This window comes from Rhipicephalus microplus, chromosome 4 (genome assembly GCF_043290135.1).
Source record: "Rhipicephalus microplus isolate Deutch F79 chromosome 4, USDA_Rmic, whole genome shotgun sequence".
NCBI classification, from domain to species: Eukaryota; Metazoa; Arthropoda; class Arachnida; order Ixodida; family Ixodidae; genus Rhipicephalus; species Rhipicephalus microplus.
This window is the reverse complement of record NC_134703.1, coordinates 157364032-157382470: the sequence shown is the minus strand read 5'-3', so window position 1 is coordinate 157382470 and position 18439 is coordinate 157364032. Positions and strand designations below refer to the sequence as shown.

General features: G+C 43.3%; 1 protein-coding gene across 2 annotated transcripts in view; it reads right to left on the bottom strand.

Moving 5' to 3' along the window:
* Positions 1-2833: 2833 nt before the first annotated feature.
* LOC119172443 (venom metalloproteinase antarease-like TtrivMP_A) overlaps positions 2834-18439 on the bottom strand; it is a 182760-nt gene continuing 167154 nt past the window's right edge. For both annotated transcript variants that reach the window (XM_075893807.1, XM_075893806.1), the window contains exon 14: positions 2834-2933. In XM_075893807.1, the coding sequence (XP_075749922.1) occupies positions 2841-2933 (93 nt within the window). In that variant the 3' untranslated portion in view covers positions 2834-2840. The remainder of the gene's footprint in view (positions 2934-18439) is intronic.

Here is an 18439-nt window from a genome sequence, read left to right as displayed (position 1 = left end):
AGTCAGCATTCCTTTAGTGACGGTAGATCGCCAGGTGCAAAGTTTTGTAAACTACTCTAAACTCAAAAAGAACTTACAGTCAACGCTGTCTTCCTTGCCCAATATTGAAGCAAATATGAAAGCTATGAGCCTTTGTTCTACCCTAAAGTGTACAATTGAAAAATAACCGTTCAATATATCTTCAACAAAGAGAAAATTCATATCTGCCTGGTGCGGATATGAATGCGGATTGCGCCAGAGATTATGGACGCCACAACGCTGCATGGAAAAAACTTCTCACCAATCAATATCCGACTAATTGGAGAAATTATTTATTTGCTAAAGCTACCTTTAGGAGAACAGTTTCATTAGCAAAAGACGATTATGAAGAAAAACGGTACAGCTACTTATCCAAGAGTGGCAACAAGAAAGCTCTATTCAGATTTCTCCGTAATCGTAAAGTTATTACAGCACACGTAAATATTGATTCAGTTATTTTTTCTCCAACTGATTTGGAAGATACATTAACGGAAATTGCAATTGAATTGGAGAAGAGATTTACATCACAAATCAAAATAAAGTGTGCAAAACCGTCATTCGGAAATGATTTTATTAAAGTAAGTAGGGATGAACTTGCGCACGTCGTTCGTATTCTGCCAAACACAGGTCCTGGACCAGATGGCGTCACTTCAGAAATGTTAAAAATATTATTCGTCATCTCTCCTGAAGACCTCCTTAACGTTGTCAGCTATTCACTTGAAAATAGTTGGATACCTCCTGACTGGAGACTTGCAAAATTAATACCGCTTCTTAAAAAACAGGGACTAGGAATGCAGATAGATAACATTAGGCCAATCGCTTTAACATCACACGTAGTTAAGGTAATAGAAAGAATACTTTACATTAGAATTACGAACTTCATAACAAATAAGGCGATACTCAGTGCGTGCCAGATTGGATTTAGACCAGGTTACTCTATATGGTGGGCGCATGTTGATTTAGAGGCTGTATAAAGCTTGCTCGGCACAGACGACAATATGCGGCCCTAGTAACCCTTGATTTAGCCAAGGCATATGACAGTGTTGAACATGCTATTCTTATCAATGTCCTAAAAGAGCTTACGTTCCCGCAGTACATAAAAAATGAAATATACGAATTTTTAAAAGGCAGAAAATTTTATTGCTTCCAACGAGGTGTTTCCACGCCGAAGTATAGCCAAACGAGAGGTGTTCCTCAAGGCTCTGTTCTATCGCCTGTGCTATTTAACATTTTGTTAAGTTCAATACCACAAATTGATAAGGTACAAGTATATATATATGCAGAGGATATCGCGTTCTTTGCATTTGACAACGATATTTATTCACTACATTCGACTTTACAGTGTATTTGGCAATATAGGAAACCTGGTTTCAGAAAATTCATATGAAACTGGACGTAACTAAAAGTGCTATAATAGTTTTTCCGTTGGACGCACCAGTTACTATTTCTCTTCAGTACCATCAAGAAATAATACCCCAGGTTAATTGTAATAAATATCTGGGTGTACTGTACGATCAAAAACTGAGCTGGCGTGACCACATTGAGTATATTAAAATTAAGGCTACACGCGCTGTTGGATTGATAGGTAGGCTTGGCCGCCTCCGTTCCGGTCTTCGCAGAGATACGCTGATCATGATTTATCGCATGTACGTTCGTCCGATTCTTGAATTTGGATGTGTACTATTCTCTGGTGGACCAGCATACAAAATAAACCCCCTCATTCTCTTAGAGCGGGAAGCCTTACGTAGTTGTTTAGGTGTGCCAAAATTCACAGCTATCAATGTTTTGTATCAGGAAGCTCGGATACCCACCCTGGCTTGCAGATTTCGTATTTTAACAGTAAACACCTATTTAAAATTTTCTGAATCCACTTTAAAAAGGCGACAATTTGTATTCTTTGCCGAGCCTGGTGTCTTTTTCAATGAGCACTGGTCCCGTGTATATAAACCCCAAGTGCTATTTGTTCAAACACTTCCATATGCTTTAAATGTTAATATATTCAAGATCACACCATCTGTCCAACCAATCGGCCAAGTGCAAATAGAATTTGACAATAACTTCCCCATGAACGCTAAACACTTGCCCTCTAAATATTTGATTGGTTTATTAGAACAACACCTTTCTCAATTAGGTACTAATACAGTAATTGCAACGGATGCATCTATGAGTGGCGAGAAGGCAGGTGTGGGTATTTTTTCTCTCTCATTATTCTGGTCATTTTCATTACCAATATTTGAAGCGGAATTAATGGCCGTTATACTAGCTATTCGTAAACTTCCTTCAACTCATTCAACAGCTGTGATAGTGACTGACTCGTATTCCGTGTGTTCATTCTTATCATCGTCGTTGACATCAGCAGTACTAGAGACTTTTAAATCAGTAATCCCAGCAAACATTCGTCTAGTGCGAATGATACGGGTGCCAGGCCATCGTAGTATATTTATAAACGAGATGGCTGACAAACTTGCGCGAACATCTCTTGATCTTCCGATTGTGCCAATCATGCCTCCTACAGCTTATGTAAGCAGCGAGGTTTAGAAAACTTTTCCTTCTTGAAGACTCATCAAAAACCATGATACCGAATCCAGATTTCTCGCACCTGCACTTCACATGGAATAATAAATGGTGTCCCACGCGTAAATTGGAAGTCTTAGTAACAAGATTACGTTGCCGTGTACCACCTCTTAATGTCTACTTAAACAGGTCTGGTCTGGTGCCATCCCCTCTGTGCTAAAGCTGTAACGAACCTGAACATATCAACCATTTTCTTATCACATGTCACCGATTCAAAAATCAAAGAAAAAACTGCTTCAAAATTTTATTCAAAAATTTGGAATATCACTTAATACTCCCAGTATTTTGTCTTTTGGGGCCACTTCATTGGGACACAGCGACAGGAACATCTGTGGGGCTCTCTGCGAATTCATATATAACACAAGAAGATTACCTTGCTGAGTGAGCGATCAGCTCTCGAATTTTACTAGTCACACTACCACTTATGTTTTAGCTGATACACTGCAATGATTCAACTTTCAAGAAAATTTTATATAACGATTCCACCACAGATACTCAACAAATTCTATTATTCCCCCCCCTCTTTTTTTTCTTTTTTTTCTGCCATTGCGCCAAATTAATTTCACAGTCAAAACACGGTAATCATATTCCCCTAATCTAGAAAATCTATAGGTATTTACTTGCATTAACCACCGGCTTCTTGGCCAATCCCCCTTAGTGGGTGAGAGCCACAAGAGAAAGGAACAAGCAAGCAAGCAAGCAAGCAAGTTACTGACCTGCTGCTACTTTCTCAACCTGTTAATTACTATTTCTGTCTTCAAGTTGCGACAATACATTTGTACTTAGCTTGCAGTCATTGGAACAAGACCACGGCTGAAAATATTTCATCAATGTTATTTTCTCACGGCCTACGAAGTCAAGGCTTTGACAGAAACACGTCTGCTGGGGAAGCTGCATAAATTAAAAGAAGGGGATGCCTCCAAAAAAAAACGAAGAAAGAGAGAGAGAGAGAGAGAGAGAACTAGAGAATGCATTTTGGCTCCCCTGAGGAGAGCTTTGTTTGCAATTTAGTCAAAAAGGCTGCTGTCATTGTGAGCAAGGCTGCGTCAATGTCACCGAAATGTCTTTATTCTGCATTTTTCTTTATGTTCGGTTTCCTCTTCCTAATTTCTAAGACGCACTTTTAAGAACACATGAATTAAATAAAACGTGCCTGCTAAAAATACATGACGTCAATGTTCGTTTTTAAGTGACTTGATGGCCTGCTGACATGGTGTTTATGGCTAACGAACTGTGCTGTTTTTTTTTGTTGCAGGTGGCGGACGTTTTACCTCTGAGTTTAAAAGCTTCGATCTTATGGTGGATGGGGGAGGGGGGAATGTTCTATGCATGGCTACACTAATGTGCGCAACATTATCTTGTTTACGCAAATCAGTGTACTTTGTGAATGTTGACTAATCACGCAAATGACACAGATGAAAAAAACAGATACAGGAGAATCGGCCCTTACTCTATTGAACAAGCGGCGCTCCCATTATATCTTCAGCCTTATAGTAGTTTCTGTGCTTTATCGATGAAAACTGCGTTTCCGTCCCATTACTTTCTGCTTCGACTCATTACCAGATCCGCAAGCAGCTAGTAGTAGGAGCCTTGCTGGTATCAAGATGGTTAATGTATACTAACAGTATAACCAAAACTGCCCGAAAATGTCATGCATTTGTATCTTTGTAGGCACGTGTGCTCAGATTTGGATACACGGTAAAGAACCCCAGGTGGTCGAAATTTCCGGAGCCCTTCACTACAGCGTCGCTCATAATCATATGGGGTTTTGGAACGTTAAATCCCACATATCATTCAATCATTTGTAGCCTTGTTTATTACACCCCAAATGTAAGGATGTAAATGGGGTGTTTCGAGAATGTTTTGTTCACGAACATCTCAAATATAAAAAATGAAGTGTAGGAAGGATGTTTTTATGAGTGTGTCATATGCGTACATTTGTGTTACACCTTTTAGGGTGTAAAATTTTTTAGAGTGTAGTAGCCAGTTGCATTGCTTTGCATGCAATAAAATGGTGTCCAGTATATCCATAAAGTGAATGATAATGAGCGGGGTGATGTGTTTGTCCATGCTTGCGTCCACTCATCCGTCTGTGCACCCGTCTGTCTGTCCACTTCGCTCCACTTGTGGTCATTCAGCTCGTGGATATGGTGTAATTTTGTATGGGCAAAGCTCCTTAAGCCGTGAGTCAGTCCCTTCCCCGTATGTAGTATGTAGCAACCTCTAGTTTATTACTTACTCGATAGATAAAGTCGTGTACATATGTTCTTCGGAATTGTAAACTACGTTCACTCCATGGATATGCTGTGCTTTTCACAGCATATCCATGGAGTGAACGATGATCAGTGGGGTGAAGCGTTCGTCTCTCCATGCTTCTATGTGTCCGTTCCTGCGTCCGTACATCTGTCCATTCATCCATGCATGCGTCCATCTGTCTGTCCTCGCGTGGTTCCGTTCATTAAAGCGTCCGTCCGTGCTTCTGTCCATGAATCCATCCGTGCGTTCATGCTTCTGTTCGTCCATCCGTGCTTCTGTCCGTCCATCTTGACGCACGGATGGCTAGTCACACCCACCGAGGCATGGACGCACGAACGGCGGATGAACGGTTCACTCCACTCATCAACATTCACTCCGTGGATAGGCTGTGTTTTTTTTGTTTTTTTGCCGGTCGCAGATTAGGTTAGCGACTGATGTTGATGCCACTTGCGGGAAAGCTACGTAGCCAACGGGAAAGCCACATCGGTGAGCCGCATCGTGCCACGGGACGCTCCGAGATGGTTGTGTCTTACGCGATGAATTTCATGCTATAAATGCGGATGTCGTTCGTGCTGTTCTCCTGCCTGCTCCCAGCCCTTACTGAGTGGAATTCAAATAACGTAGCATAAAACAAAATAACATGCCTTAAAGCTGGCCACTTGAGAATTGTCGCCTTCTATCTACGGTTGCAACACTAACAAACGTGTAATGCATACACTTTTAAAAAATGGAATGACCTTCTCTCCATTTAGGGAGGAACAGCGATGTCCCCAATTTCCGTCTTTAAATAGAGAAACGTTGCTCCTTTCGCCACGGAGAAACATGTTCCTCCTTATGAAATTCAACATGGCTGACCCCAGGTCAGCGAAGCAAGTAGGCTTAGCAAATACATCGATTATCGACTGATAAGGAGTACACGGCACTAAAAGTTACAAAAAAAACAGTCCCACTGAGCTTAATATTCAACGAAATGATTATAAAAACAAGCAGACGAACCTGTGGTGATGAAAACATCGCGAAAAAGAACGACGGAGCACGTAGGTTTCATTCGGCCAGCGAGGCAACGTTCACTCTGAAAGACAAGAATACTGCAGAGTCCTCACCTGAAGCGTGCATGCTAGGATTGCTGTATTTATTTCTCGCAGATTCACACAGTGTTGCGACGTTATACATGCGTCTACGGGGCCGCAAATCATGAGATGTGCCTCCAAACCGTATACTCGATCGCAGCGAAATCATTCCGACTCAGTAGTGCTAGGGTGGCTAGAATGGGGAGGTGTGAAACCGATCCCCAAAGCGCGCCGATGCCGCTTGGGGCACTGCACGCACCGGTGCGGGTCGATACGAAATGGCGGAAGCGCACCAGAAAATGACTGATAAATACGTGGAAAACAGCAGGGGGCGAAATCATAAATAATTATTGGTTAAGAAGAAGGTGAAAGAAGCCGAGACTCATATGTGGAGAATTGGCATGATTAAGATGCCCGCTTTAGAGATCTATCAAACTTTTAAACAGGGAATCGCCAAGGAAAGGATCTATGATAATTGTCGGGGTAGTTCTCTACTGTTTGAAGCCAGGACGGGAGTATTGCGAACCAAGACATATCGGGCCAAATACGAATGGGTAGACACGGTATGCAGTGCGTGCGGAGAGGAACAACAAACTGCCGAACGCTTGATAATGTTCTGTAAAGGGCTTCACCCCATAGTTCAGGATGATGGTGTAGAGTTTTTCAAAGCATTGGGGTTGAGTGACAGTAAGGGCAAAATAGACTTTAGGCGGGTAGCATTACCTAGAAGGAGGTTGTCTGATTGGTGGTTAAAGTCAAGGCACGAGTGAAAATTAAACCCTTCACTGCAAAGAACGAATTCTCAACCTCACTATTTAGGGGAAAAGTAAATCTAGGATTTGGTTTATCAGGTATTATGGCTTGGTGGCGCGAGCCACCGCCCGATCTAAAGGGTATAGCCATATCCATCCATCTATTCATTCGGTAAACTTGCGAAGGAGACAAACGAGACGGAACGCGCCGCTCTCCACAAAAAAAGCTCCCACGTTGTGTGTTCGTGACCCGTTTTCGGTAAAATAATTTTGATCGAGCAAGTGTAGGGCAGTACGTGGCGCCTAAGCCCTTTGAAGTCTCCTCTCTGAAAACCATTCTTGAAAATTCCTACGAGAAAAACTCGATGCCCACTTTCATGGACTTCAAGGCCAACTCCGGCGAATTTTCGACCATGTCAAGGTAATGGTGTGTCTATGTCTTTAGATACTCTTGTCACGAGACCAATAGCTGAAATGCTCGGGAAATTCGCAAATTATTTTAATAAGCAAAAATGTGTGAAACTAAAACTTGAACGGGCACCCTTTCTGCGTATGACGTACTATTCGGCAAGAAACAGAGGCCGTAAACTGATTCCGCCGGTGGGTAGTATCAAAATTGTGAAAGCCAGACGAGTGAAACACCAGCCTAACACCACTCAGGAAGGTAGAAAGCTTTCCTCTGCAATATCCGTGCCAAACTCTTCCACCGTCGCCTTGTGGCCACCACAATAAACGCTGTAGCGGCCGAAGTAGCGTTGGCATCATCTGCATCACTTCCGTTGACATGCCAAACATGACGTCACCCAGACAGCGTTGTCAATAATTCTGGAAAGTGTAGTGAGCTTTGCGAGGAAATCTTTGAAATTCATTTGCAAAGATCAGCGCATCTATCAATCATATAAATTGGTATAAATGACGGAAATGTGGAAAGGAACGTACTTAGCGAATTTAATTGAGATCCATTGACCTCAAAAAAATCGCCGGAGTATGCTTATAAGGATATTGCGGTTATTCGCGGTGGAGCTGCAGGTGCGCCGAGAGATGTTAATCACTGTAAGGCTTCATATTAATTTGAACATACTAAATTCCTTCAACCACAAGTGGAAACTTTGGTATCAGAGCCCCGTTTCGCTTTTTCGAACGCATAATCTTGTGCAAGCCGCAACTTGAATATTCACTTAGCGTTCAATCTGAGCCACCGAATATAACAGTTTTAGTGGTGTACAGTTACTCATTCTCATATATGGGTGATCGAAATTTTTGGAGTCGTCTACTATGGCGTCTCTCATAATCACATGGTTGTTTTGCGACGCTAAACTCCACATACTCATCAATCAATCAATCAATCAATCAATCAATCAATCAATCTGTCAATCGCAGTTACACGCAAATAGCGCAATAACAATGTCTCCAGCAGCATACTGGCGAACGATTTTTACAAAAACACTTTATTTTAATGCATGTCAGGTGTTCATGCACTAAAACACTCATAGCTTTACTATTTGCTCTTTTTTATTATTATGGTTGGTTTACGCCTCTTAAAAAAGAAGTGGGATTGAGTGAGTCAATAGCATTGCACCAAGGGATTTCAACTGATCTGCAAAGCTCCGCCCAGATACCACTTCTGCCTGGAGTGAAAGATTTCTTGGCACATTCAGTTTAGAAACAAGTGGTGTTGTATACATTACCAAAAAAAGTAACCAGACAGGTTACTCGCTACGCTAATAACAAATATTCGCGTTATCATCCTATGTTGCCTACCAGAAAGGCAACGAATTACAATTACCGCCATAAAAATAACGTACGCCTTCTTCTATTATACTCCATGAGTGATATGTGGAGTTTGACGTCCCAAAATTACCATATGATTATGAGAGACACCGTAGTGGATTGCTCCAGAAATTTCGACCGCCTGGGGTTCTTTAGTGATTATACTCCAATATCAGAAGTTTGAGTCAATGCGTTCGCGCTGCGGGCGCCAGAATATCATTTTAATAAACTTCGTATCTATATTTGACATGTCATAAAGCATTCGTTAAACATAGTTCTAGAACCATAATTAATCTTGCTGAGATAAACATAAACTCAAGTGTTTGTCTCACTAGGCACGAAGAATTAAACGTGGATTTTTACTATTCCTAGAAGCATTTAGGATGAACATTGTCCTACAGGCTACCCTACCTATTGACCACCTGAAACCACGAAGAATCTGATACTTCGTCGTTTCTTCTGCCATTTATAACTTCCTATGAATCTATTTAAATATTGCAAGAAACGTCGCTAAACTGGCTGTCTTGCACCATTTTTCTACAATTCTTATTACTGTGCTGTATCTTTTACTGTGATGTCTCTGTGTACCAGTGTATAGTTCTGATCCTGATGATTTCTGATACTTCATTATATATGTGTAATTAATTTTATACGAATAATACCTAATTAGGGCGGTGTAGATATATCTAAATTTAATTATTCAAAATCGTCACAATAGATGCTTCACCCAGCTCATCCACTTTCCCGAATTGTACATCTGGAATTTTCATCACTCTACTCATTGATATTTGCTTTTATATTCATGCCAAGTCATGATATATATGTAATCCCTCGCTCTCTATTTGTGGAGATTCGTTTCATACTTTATGTATTCGTAGTTTGTGTCATTTTATACTTGTAAAGTTTATTTCTTATTTTACATGCATGAATGTCTGTCATGTATTGCTGCTTTGCCAACTTGGGACTGGGTCGGTACTTTGTCAATCCCTCGAGCTTTTATTCCCGTGCTCCTCGACCTATCTAACAAAAAAGGAATAATGTCTCTGACCAAAACAACTATAGTTATTTAGGTGAATTAAACTGGGAAATTTCGCACGAGATGCCGGACGTATAAAACAGTGGCCTAATGTGCACCGGAGAGTTGCACGTGATGGCTTATAAGGCCGTGGCGTATGTTAAATACATCTCTCATTGTGAAAGAAAGCCGAAATATTATTTCATCATCAACCTTCTTTGAAAAGATATGATCACTGACCTAAAAAAAATTACAGTAATTTTGGCAGCTTGTATCTGCTAGCAGACCACAATCGCAGGTATTTGCAGTGTAAATATTTTTCCACTTTAACCTACACACGGCCCGCTAGAATCGCAACTGTTTAATGAAAACGTGAGCCTTGCTTTTTCAAGTAAACTTAATGCTCTGCGACCTGTACTATCAGCAGAAGCAAATTTTATTGTGGAAACAAAGAAGGTAAATAGCGCTACCGTGTTGCAGGAACGACTTGCTGACAACTACAACTCGCACAACTTAAGCAGCAGCTCTATTTCTACATGTATAACGAGTTCGTCAAAGAATAATATCCGATGTAACGTGCTATACCAGTAGCGTTGTTACTTATAACGCGTAACCACCAACACTGCGAAACAAGGCGGACGTTTTTGCACTCATCACGATTATTACGAAGTACCTGATTTCTCACAGCATAGTTTGCCACATAATATACAAAGGGACCATCCGCTGCTCAGCGGTGTACAATTCATGGGTGACAGACACTGCTAGTGCATCAGATGGAAGTCTTTTGTAGTCTTCCTCATTTCATTCCATCTCATGCAGCATTTTTTTCACAGACAAAGAGACTCCGCCACTAAGTTATCCGTGTTCCCACCCTTGGGTCTCTTCAAGAGGCTGAGCTGAAGCATTAAGTTTGCGGACAAGCATAATGCAGCGACGCTAGATCTACGTTTTTTTTTTGTCGTTGACGCCGTCAGGCATTTCAGAAAAACCCAGCGCAATCACCGATTGACGAAGTACTTGTAAAGCAGCTACCGCTTGTGAAAAAACAAAAGAAAAAAAACAGCGCACCCGAGGAAAAAACCCTGCAAAGTGCGCCGCTCAATACCCACGCCGCTGCCATCACTGCCCCCAGCAGCATCGGCGCGCCGAAGGGCCTTTTCCGGCAAGCAAAAAGCGCCACGATGGTCACACCTCCCCATTCTAGCCACCCTAGTAGAGCAGCTTTGATAGATGTTCAACGTTTTATAAGTAGCTGGAGGTGTTAGAGCGTCATAGTCGTGAAGTAAGTAGTATCTGGCGCCATCTGGAGGTGAACGATGAAATACAAACGTCGCCTGCGTACGTTGTCGTACCCACAATCGCGGAGAGTTTACGACTCAGCTTATACAGGATTACTGACCGACACCGGCTCCTAATATATGCTGATGCACTGCCTATAGTTACACATGCAGCCAAGGACACATACTGCACATAGTACGCATATATGGGGATCTCAACGAGCAAGAGCACAAACAACCATTCTCCACAGCGGCACACACTCAGCAGTGTTTACTCACACCCTAATACGAAAGCACACAAGCTTATAAAGCAATGAATTTCGACTGACCATAGTGGCACAATTTACAAGTAAGTATTCGTACAATTTTTTTGCGTTTTGTGGCAATACCACAACATGCGCACAGGCAAATATATTGTATGTGATGCTTAGACGAACGGAAGTTTATCAACGGTTGCACAATAATGAACGAAATATTTACTAGAGCTTATCTGGTTTTCGCGAAAACGATTACTTTCAAGCCATGCATAGAATGGCCACGATGGATGGATGGATGAATGGATGTGGCTGTACCTTTTAAATCGGGTGGCAGCTAACGCCACCTAGCCGTAATACTTAGTGAACTAACCATTAGATTTATCTTTTTTTTCTTTACATAGTGAGGTTGAGCATTCGTACTTTGCAGTGAAGGGTTTATTTTCACTCGTGCCTTGACATTAGCCACTAATCAGATAACCTCCTTCTAGTTAAGTCTACCCACCTAAAGTCTATTTTGCCCTCCCTGTCCCTAAACCAGTGCGCCATCATCCTGAACTATAGGGTGAAGCACTTTACTGAACATTATCAAGTGTTCGGCAGTTTCTTCTTCCTCTCCACACGCACTGCATACTGTGTCTACCCCTTCGTATTTGGCCCGATATGTCTTGGCTCGCAACACTCCCGTCCTGGCCTCAAACAGTAGAGAACTACCCCGAGTATTATCATAGATCCTTTCCTTGGCAATTTCCTGCTTAAAAGTTTGATAGATCTCTCGTGCGGACTTCTTAATCATGTCAATTCTCCTTATGTCAGTCTCCGTTTCCTTCACTTTCTTCTTAACCAATAGTTCTTTTTGGTTTGGCCACCTGCTGTTTTCTAAGTATTTAGGAGTCAATTGCCTGGTTCGCTTCCTCCATTTTGTATCAACATTCTTCATGTGCAAGTAGCTGAAAACCTTCATAGCCCAATGCTGCTCCCCCATTTCTCTCAATCGCTTCTCAAACTTTATCTTGCTGCTAACTTCCCTGCCCTCAAATGATGTCCATCCCGTATCACCTTGTACTCCCTGTGTTGGTGTATTCCCGTGAGCTCCTAAAGCAAGCCTACCTATTCTACATTGCTTACTTTCTAATCTTGCTTGAACTTCTGATGTCATGCACAAGACCTCATTGCCGAACGTCAGCCCAGGAACCATGACGCCTTTCCATATTCCTCTCACAACATCATACCTATTGTAATTTCACAGTGCCCTATTTTTCATCACTGCTGAATTCCTGTTACCTTTAGTCGTCACGTATATTTCGTGTTTCCTTAGGTACTCGGTCCCTCTGCTTATCCATACGCCCAGATATTTGTATTTATCTGTTATCTCTAGCGTGACCTCCTGTATTCTGATCTAACTACCTTCATTATTATTGAAAATCATGACTGCTGACTTTTTCTTACTGAATCTAAAATCTAACCTATCTCCCTCACTACCGCAGATGTCCATCAATCTCTGCAAATCTTTCCTATTGTCGGCCTTATCACTATATCATCTGCGTACATTATTGCTGGTAGTGCCTGATCAATGAGTTTCCTTGCTTGACTAAAGAGAGGTTGAAGCCCAGTCCATTTCCCTCAAATTTAGCCTCTAATCTTTGTAGGTACACTATGAATAATAAGGGTGACAGGGGACACCCTTGCCTAAGCGCCCGTTTTACCTCTGCAGGCTTGGATACCTGTTGTGCCCACTTTATAAGAGCCTTGTTACCTTTATAGATATCCTTTAAAATATTAGTGACTACATGTTCCACGCCTAGTGTGTCTAGTATTCCCCACAATTCCTCTTGAACCAAGCTATCGTACGCTCCCATGATATCCAAAAATGCTAGACACAGGGGCCTGTGTTCCTTTTCTGCTATTTCAATGCACTGCGTCAGTGAGAACAGATTGTCTTCCACCCTCCTGTGTTTCCGAAACCCACTCTGCAGTTTCCCTAGCACCCCCTCATCTTCTGACCATGCCTGCAGTATTTCCTTTGTAATCTGCATCGCCAGCCTGTAGACCACTGATGTCAGTGTTATAGGACGGTAGTTGTTTTTGTCAGCTTTGTCCCCCTTTTCTTTATAGATCATGCTCATCCTGCTAAGTTTCCATCCATCGGAAACTTCACCATCGATTATTAGTTTGCTCACTGCCTCTCTCGAAGCCTGCTTAGACTTCGGACCTAATGTCTTTATCATCGTAATTAGAATGCCATCTGGGCCGGTTGATGTACTACAAGGAACCCATTTCTCAACCCTTTCCCACTCTCGTTGTGAAAATTGAGCTTTTGCACTGCTTGATTCATCCTTGTCTATTGTGGTGCATAAAGCACTTCTTTGTTAAATCATTTGTCACCCTTGTTCTTATATATTCATTAGCTTTGTCCTCTTCTAGCCTAGCACCTTGGGCTGTAGTTATAAACTTCTGCTCTAGGCTCGTCTCATTTTTTATGGAGTTTAGGTGGTTCTCAAATTTCGCAGCTGCCTTTTTATCTTTTTTATGTACTTCTGCCAGCCACTGAGCTCCCTTTCTTCTAATCTTTTCATTGATAAGAAGGGATGCATCCCTTCTACAGCTTAGAAAGGTTTCCCATTTTCTTTCATCATCATCTGTCGGTTCAACCCGCTGCTCAGCATGTCTGTCTTCCCTAGAGACTTCCTGGCGTTTTTCTATGGCTCTCTACCCTTCCTCACCCAACCAACTTTTGGGTTTGTGTCTTCTTTGCCGGGGTTACATGTCACGCGTCTTAGCAAGCTCTAGCTCAAACAGTTTAATTATACTGGTGTATGTCCACATTGTTTTATTATCCTCCGCGATTACTTTCTCAATTGGTTTAGTGGCTATTTCAATTTGCCTTTCTCGATAAAAATTTTCCTGTAGTTGCTCATCTTGTCTCCTTCCCACTTCCACTGCCCTTCCAAAACTTACCTTGATACGTTTGTGATCACTACCCGGATTTCTGGAGCCACCTTCATCTATGTGCATTCCCCTAAGCTTATCATACATCTTATGCGACATCAGTGCATAATCTATCGTCGACTGCAGCCTTCCTACCTCCCATGTTATTTGCCCTTCACACTTCTCTGTACTGTTGCAAATGATCAAATCAAGCTTTTCACACATATCCATGATCATTTCGCCTGTCGGTTCGGTATACCCATCTATATCTTCTATGTGCGCATTCATGTCTCCTAGTGTAATTATGTCGCACTCTCTTCTTAACTCCTGAATGTCCTTTGATATACACTCTACCTTTTCCTGGTTTTCCTCTCTGGCCTTTGCTCCCGTCCACAAGTACACGAAACCAAGGAGTGTCATTTGACCTGCCACTTTCCCTTTTAGCTATAAATGTTCATTGCACTCCTGCTTGACCCTTTGCCAGTCGGTGTTTTTATGAATGAATGCCCCAGTACCATCCCCCTTTCTGGTGCCTTCTGTTCTATTAGAATATTGCCACGCGTAGTCCGGACTGTTCGGAGGTTGTTCCATGTCCCTGAGATGTGTTTCTACAAAACCGTATACCATCGGCCTCTCTTCCCTTAGCTGTTCTTCTATCTCTTCCCACTTCAGCCTGTTCCTACCACCCTGCATGTTAATATACCCTATGTCTTAATTGGCTCGGCGCTCGTAGCTACATCTATTTCTGCCCAGACTCTACCTATCTTAGATAATGGTGCCACTTTGGAATCATATCTGTCCACGCCACCTGTAAAAGAGTCTCCCTAGTTGTTTTCCTCGTTACTAGCTATCCTCCACCCCGAAGGGCCTGCTCGCCCACCAAAAAAAGCTACTGCGAGTCCTGCAAGTTGCCAATCCACCTCATGAGCAAGCCGCCCATTGAAGTGAATTCTGTCTCGTTTAAAACCACCCCACCTATGCACTTCTCTGTTTATTTCCACCACCTCAACGCCTTTCTCTCGACTCATCCGCCATATCTCTTGGTTTGCGTTGACAACTGCTTTTTGCAGGTTGCTATCACGCAACGGTACCTCCGGTATTGTGCATATCACTACCTCTACCTGAGGAGAAGTGGCGCGCATGTCATCGACGCCTTTCACCAGCGTGGTTGCTAGTCCTGCTGTATCTTCATTTAAGACATCGTTTAAACCGCCTGAAATTATCACGAGGTTTCGTCTATCAGCTGTAGTTTTGAGTTTTGCGCTCGCTTGCCTCATGACTGCTTCCAGCTTGCGTCCTGGGAACGCCCCTACTGCAACCCTCCTGTCACCTCTTACCCTCTCTTTGATGGCTTCTGTGCATCGATTTAAATTCGAGTCCCCGGCGATTATCACATTCTGTGACTTTTCAGCTGGAGCGTCTTGCACCTGGGGGCTACTTGCACCTGTGACGCCGGCTGCTTTGTCCCCTCCCAGCACCACCACTACCTCGCTGAAGCTGGGCCTTCCGACAATTGAACCAGCTGAACCTGTTTTTTCCAAACTTGCTTGCTCTTCCTTCTCCAACGTTCTGGTTGCCGGTTCCCTACTGTTTTTTCCATAGGCCACTTCTTTGTTCAACTTCGCTAGTGCTTCCTCGGTGGACTGCAGTCTTTCTCCCATTGCCCTCGTTTTCTTTTGCTCTGTCGCCAACGCAGTCTCGAGCTCGGCGATTCTCATCAGCAGTTCACTCTGAGCAACCATCATTTTCTTTATTTTTTCCTCGACCTCACATTGCCTACACTTCGCGTCAGCCTCTTCTCCATCCGCTTCTACACTTGGGTTCACTTTCAAACCCACTCCACATCCTGAACACTTTACAGTCTTTTTAACCATGCCTTTCGACACCAATTGTTCCTATACTCGATAAAACTAAACTCGTGCCCTGCACTACGAAAAAAAAATAAAGTCTAAGCTCTACTACAAACATTTGCGTGTTCAATGTACGCGCACATTCCCCACGGGGTGCCAAAAGAAAAAAAAAACAAAAAAAGCTAACACACACACCCGCAATAACTTATAAATACCTGCTGACTGGCCCCCGTAAAAGCCGTACCATAAAACAAGTGCTACGAAGATTTCAACTGCTGCCTTAGAGTTATAAAGACAAGCTCAAAACGTGCAATAACGCTTATCTGCGTAGTCGATCGGGAGCGCTCAGAAAACACGTCCATCCACCGGGACAGTCCGAACCGAACCACTGCATTCCGATTGCTGCGCCATCTTTTGACCACTGCCAAAGTTATTTTTTTTCTTGAAGCCTCAGAGAACGCAAACGATTGCCGCGCGCTAGCCATTTCGGATGTCACGTCTTTTTATATTTCTTCCACTTGTTACTCGGCGGGGGCGCAGCTTGCAGACCAGACTTAGTCTCCGTCGTGGTAGGTGTTCTGTGGTCACGTCGACCTCGTTTATTTGTTTCGTGTTAAAGTTTGCCTATATTCTTTTTACGTGCTTACCACTAGTGCGACCGTTAGCCATATATACAGTACACCTCTAGCCCTTCAATGACATTGTTTGTGATGCGGAAACGACCGTCCTAGCAGTGTATACGTATGTTACAACGCGGGTCTTGCGAGAGAAATAAGCGATGACCTCGCATCCGACGGTACTTTTTCGTAAGCGATGGCAGTGGCTGTTGGCCTCGCAGCAGCTCTAATACTGGAGTGGAGGAACTATCGCTGCAGGGCGGAAATTTACTATTATGTTTTAGGATGTTGTGCCTACATACTTTTCTGCTTCAAATGCCTCTCGCGATTCGCCTCGCGTGTCAACTTGCAGTCACAGTGTGTGCCACAATTTTGTTGTTAGCGCTGTGGCTGTGGTGGTTACTATTACTCTGGATTTGGAATACTCTTTTCAGAAAGGTGAGTGAGTGTTAGTACTTACCTGCTATGCACAGCTGTTACTATAAGTGCATTTTGTGTTGAGTTTCTCACGACAAAGTAGAATCATGGACGAGAAAGCCATACTGCACGCATGCATATTTCCGTCTTAACTCTCAGTGCTAGCTTCGGCAATTCAAAACGCATGCGATTGAGAATTTGGTTTCACTGACAGAAGTCATTGGTTTATTATTCACAAAGGAGTAATTGTGATGATGTTTAAAACGTTTCTGATGGTTGTAACTCAGTCTGGCGAATAAACGCAAGGTAAAACTTCGCAGCCTGTTCCCTTTGTGCTTTAACCTGCCGTGGTAGCATAGCCTTATTGGGTATCGTGTGAGTATGCTGGAGGACGCAGGTTCGACTGCCGGCCACGGCGGCCGTATTCAAATGGGGGTAAACTGCAAAGGACATCCATATGGCGGTAACGGCACGTATAACTCAATCAATTGTATATGATCGCGCTTTCAAACATGGACTGTACAGTGGTAGCAGGTTTCCTAGAATGTTGAAAAACTAAGTGTGATCTTTTTTATTCGCCTCGCTGAGTTCATGAGTGTTGTTGTAGCTGTGCGAAACAAAAACTGCGTGAGCGTACGAAGTATGTCGACAACGAAAGAATTCATTATTTGTGTACAGTCTAAGGTAATCGATAAACCAAGACTGCTTGGGAAGCAGAGCTCCTTGTATTTGTGGCAAATTGGTAGCTTTCGGTAGTGCGATACACACGTGGAAGTGTGCGGAACATCGTGCTAGTGCCTGGCGATAAAAAAACAGAGGCTTTTACTCTACACCAATAATAAAAACGTCACTCCCGCATTGCTTGCATCAATCTTAGGTAAAAGCAATCGCTCGCGACTAGCCTCGGCCGGCTAGGCTCAGCGTGCGCATTCGTGCGTGCAAGACCCCCGTGATTGAGGAGAACCTTGAACACTGAAGGGGGAACGTTGCTCGCTTGGTCCTTGCCGTGAGAAGGCACGACGTGTAAAGCGCCCGAAAGGGAGGAAGTCGCTGCGCCGAAGGAGGAACGGAGCCCGTTTCTCCATTCTCTCTTCCTTCTTTTTTTAGAGTCTAGTGCCCTCGGAAATTCAGCAAGCGCCCATCACCGCTCGCTAAGCCTATGATATCGCTTATGTGAGTACGCCTCTCAGAAACGGTGCTGAATCGTTTCAAGACTGTATTGTAGAAGCTTAAATACACTATTTTAAAGTTATTGTCAGCATAGGTTTGAGCTTACCAGCAACAGAGTGCACTGTGGCTGTTTGATAGAGTCGCAATGGTAGACAAAGGCATTCGGAAGACCAGCCATGTTTGATGCGAAGCGTATTATGGTCAAGCTTATTCAGTGAGGTGTGCGGTGTGGACACGCTTACTGCACGTTCGCGCCCACCTCGCCTATCCGATGCTGAAGTTTGCGGAGTGACGACAACGCTGCGCCTGGCCGTGGCAGGAGGAGGAGAAAAACTTTATTCAACAGAGGAGCACGCAGGCTCCCGGGCCCCCGCACGACCCCTTTGTGCTCAAGCGTTCATTTGGTGGTGGTCCATGACGCTGGCAGCCCGGTCGGCCGCCATGGTCTGCTCAACCGGGTCCTCTGAGCGC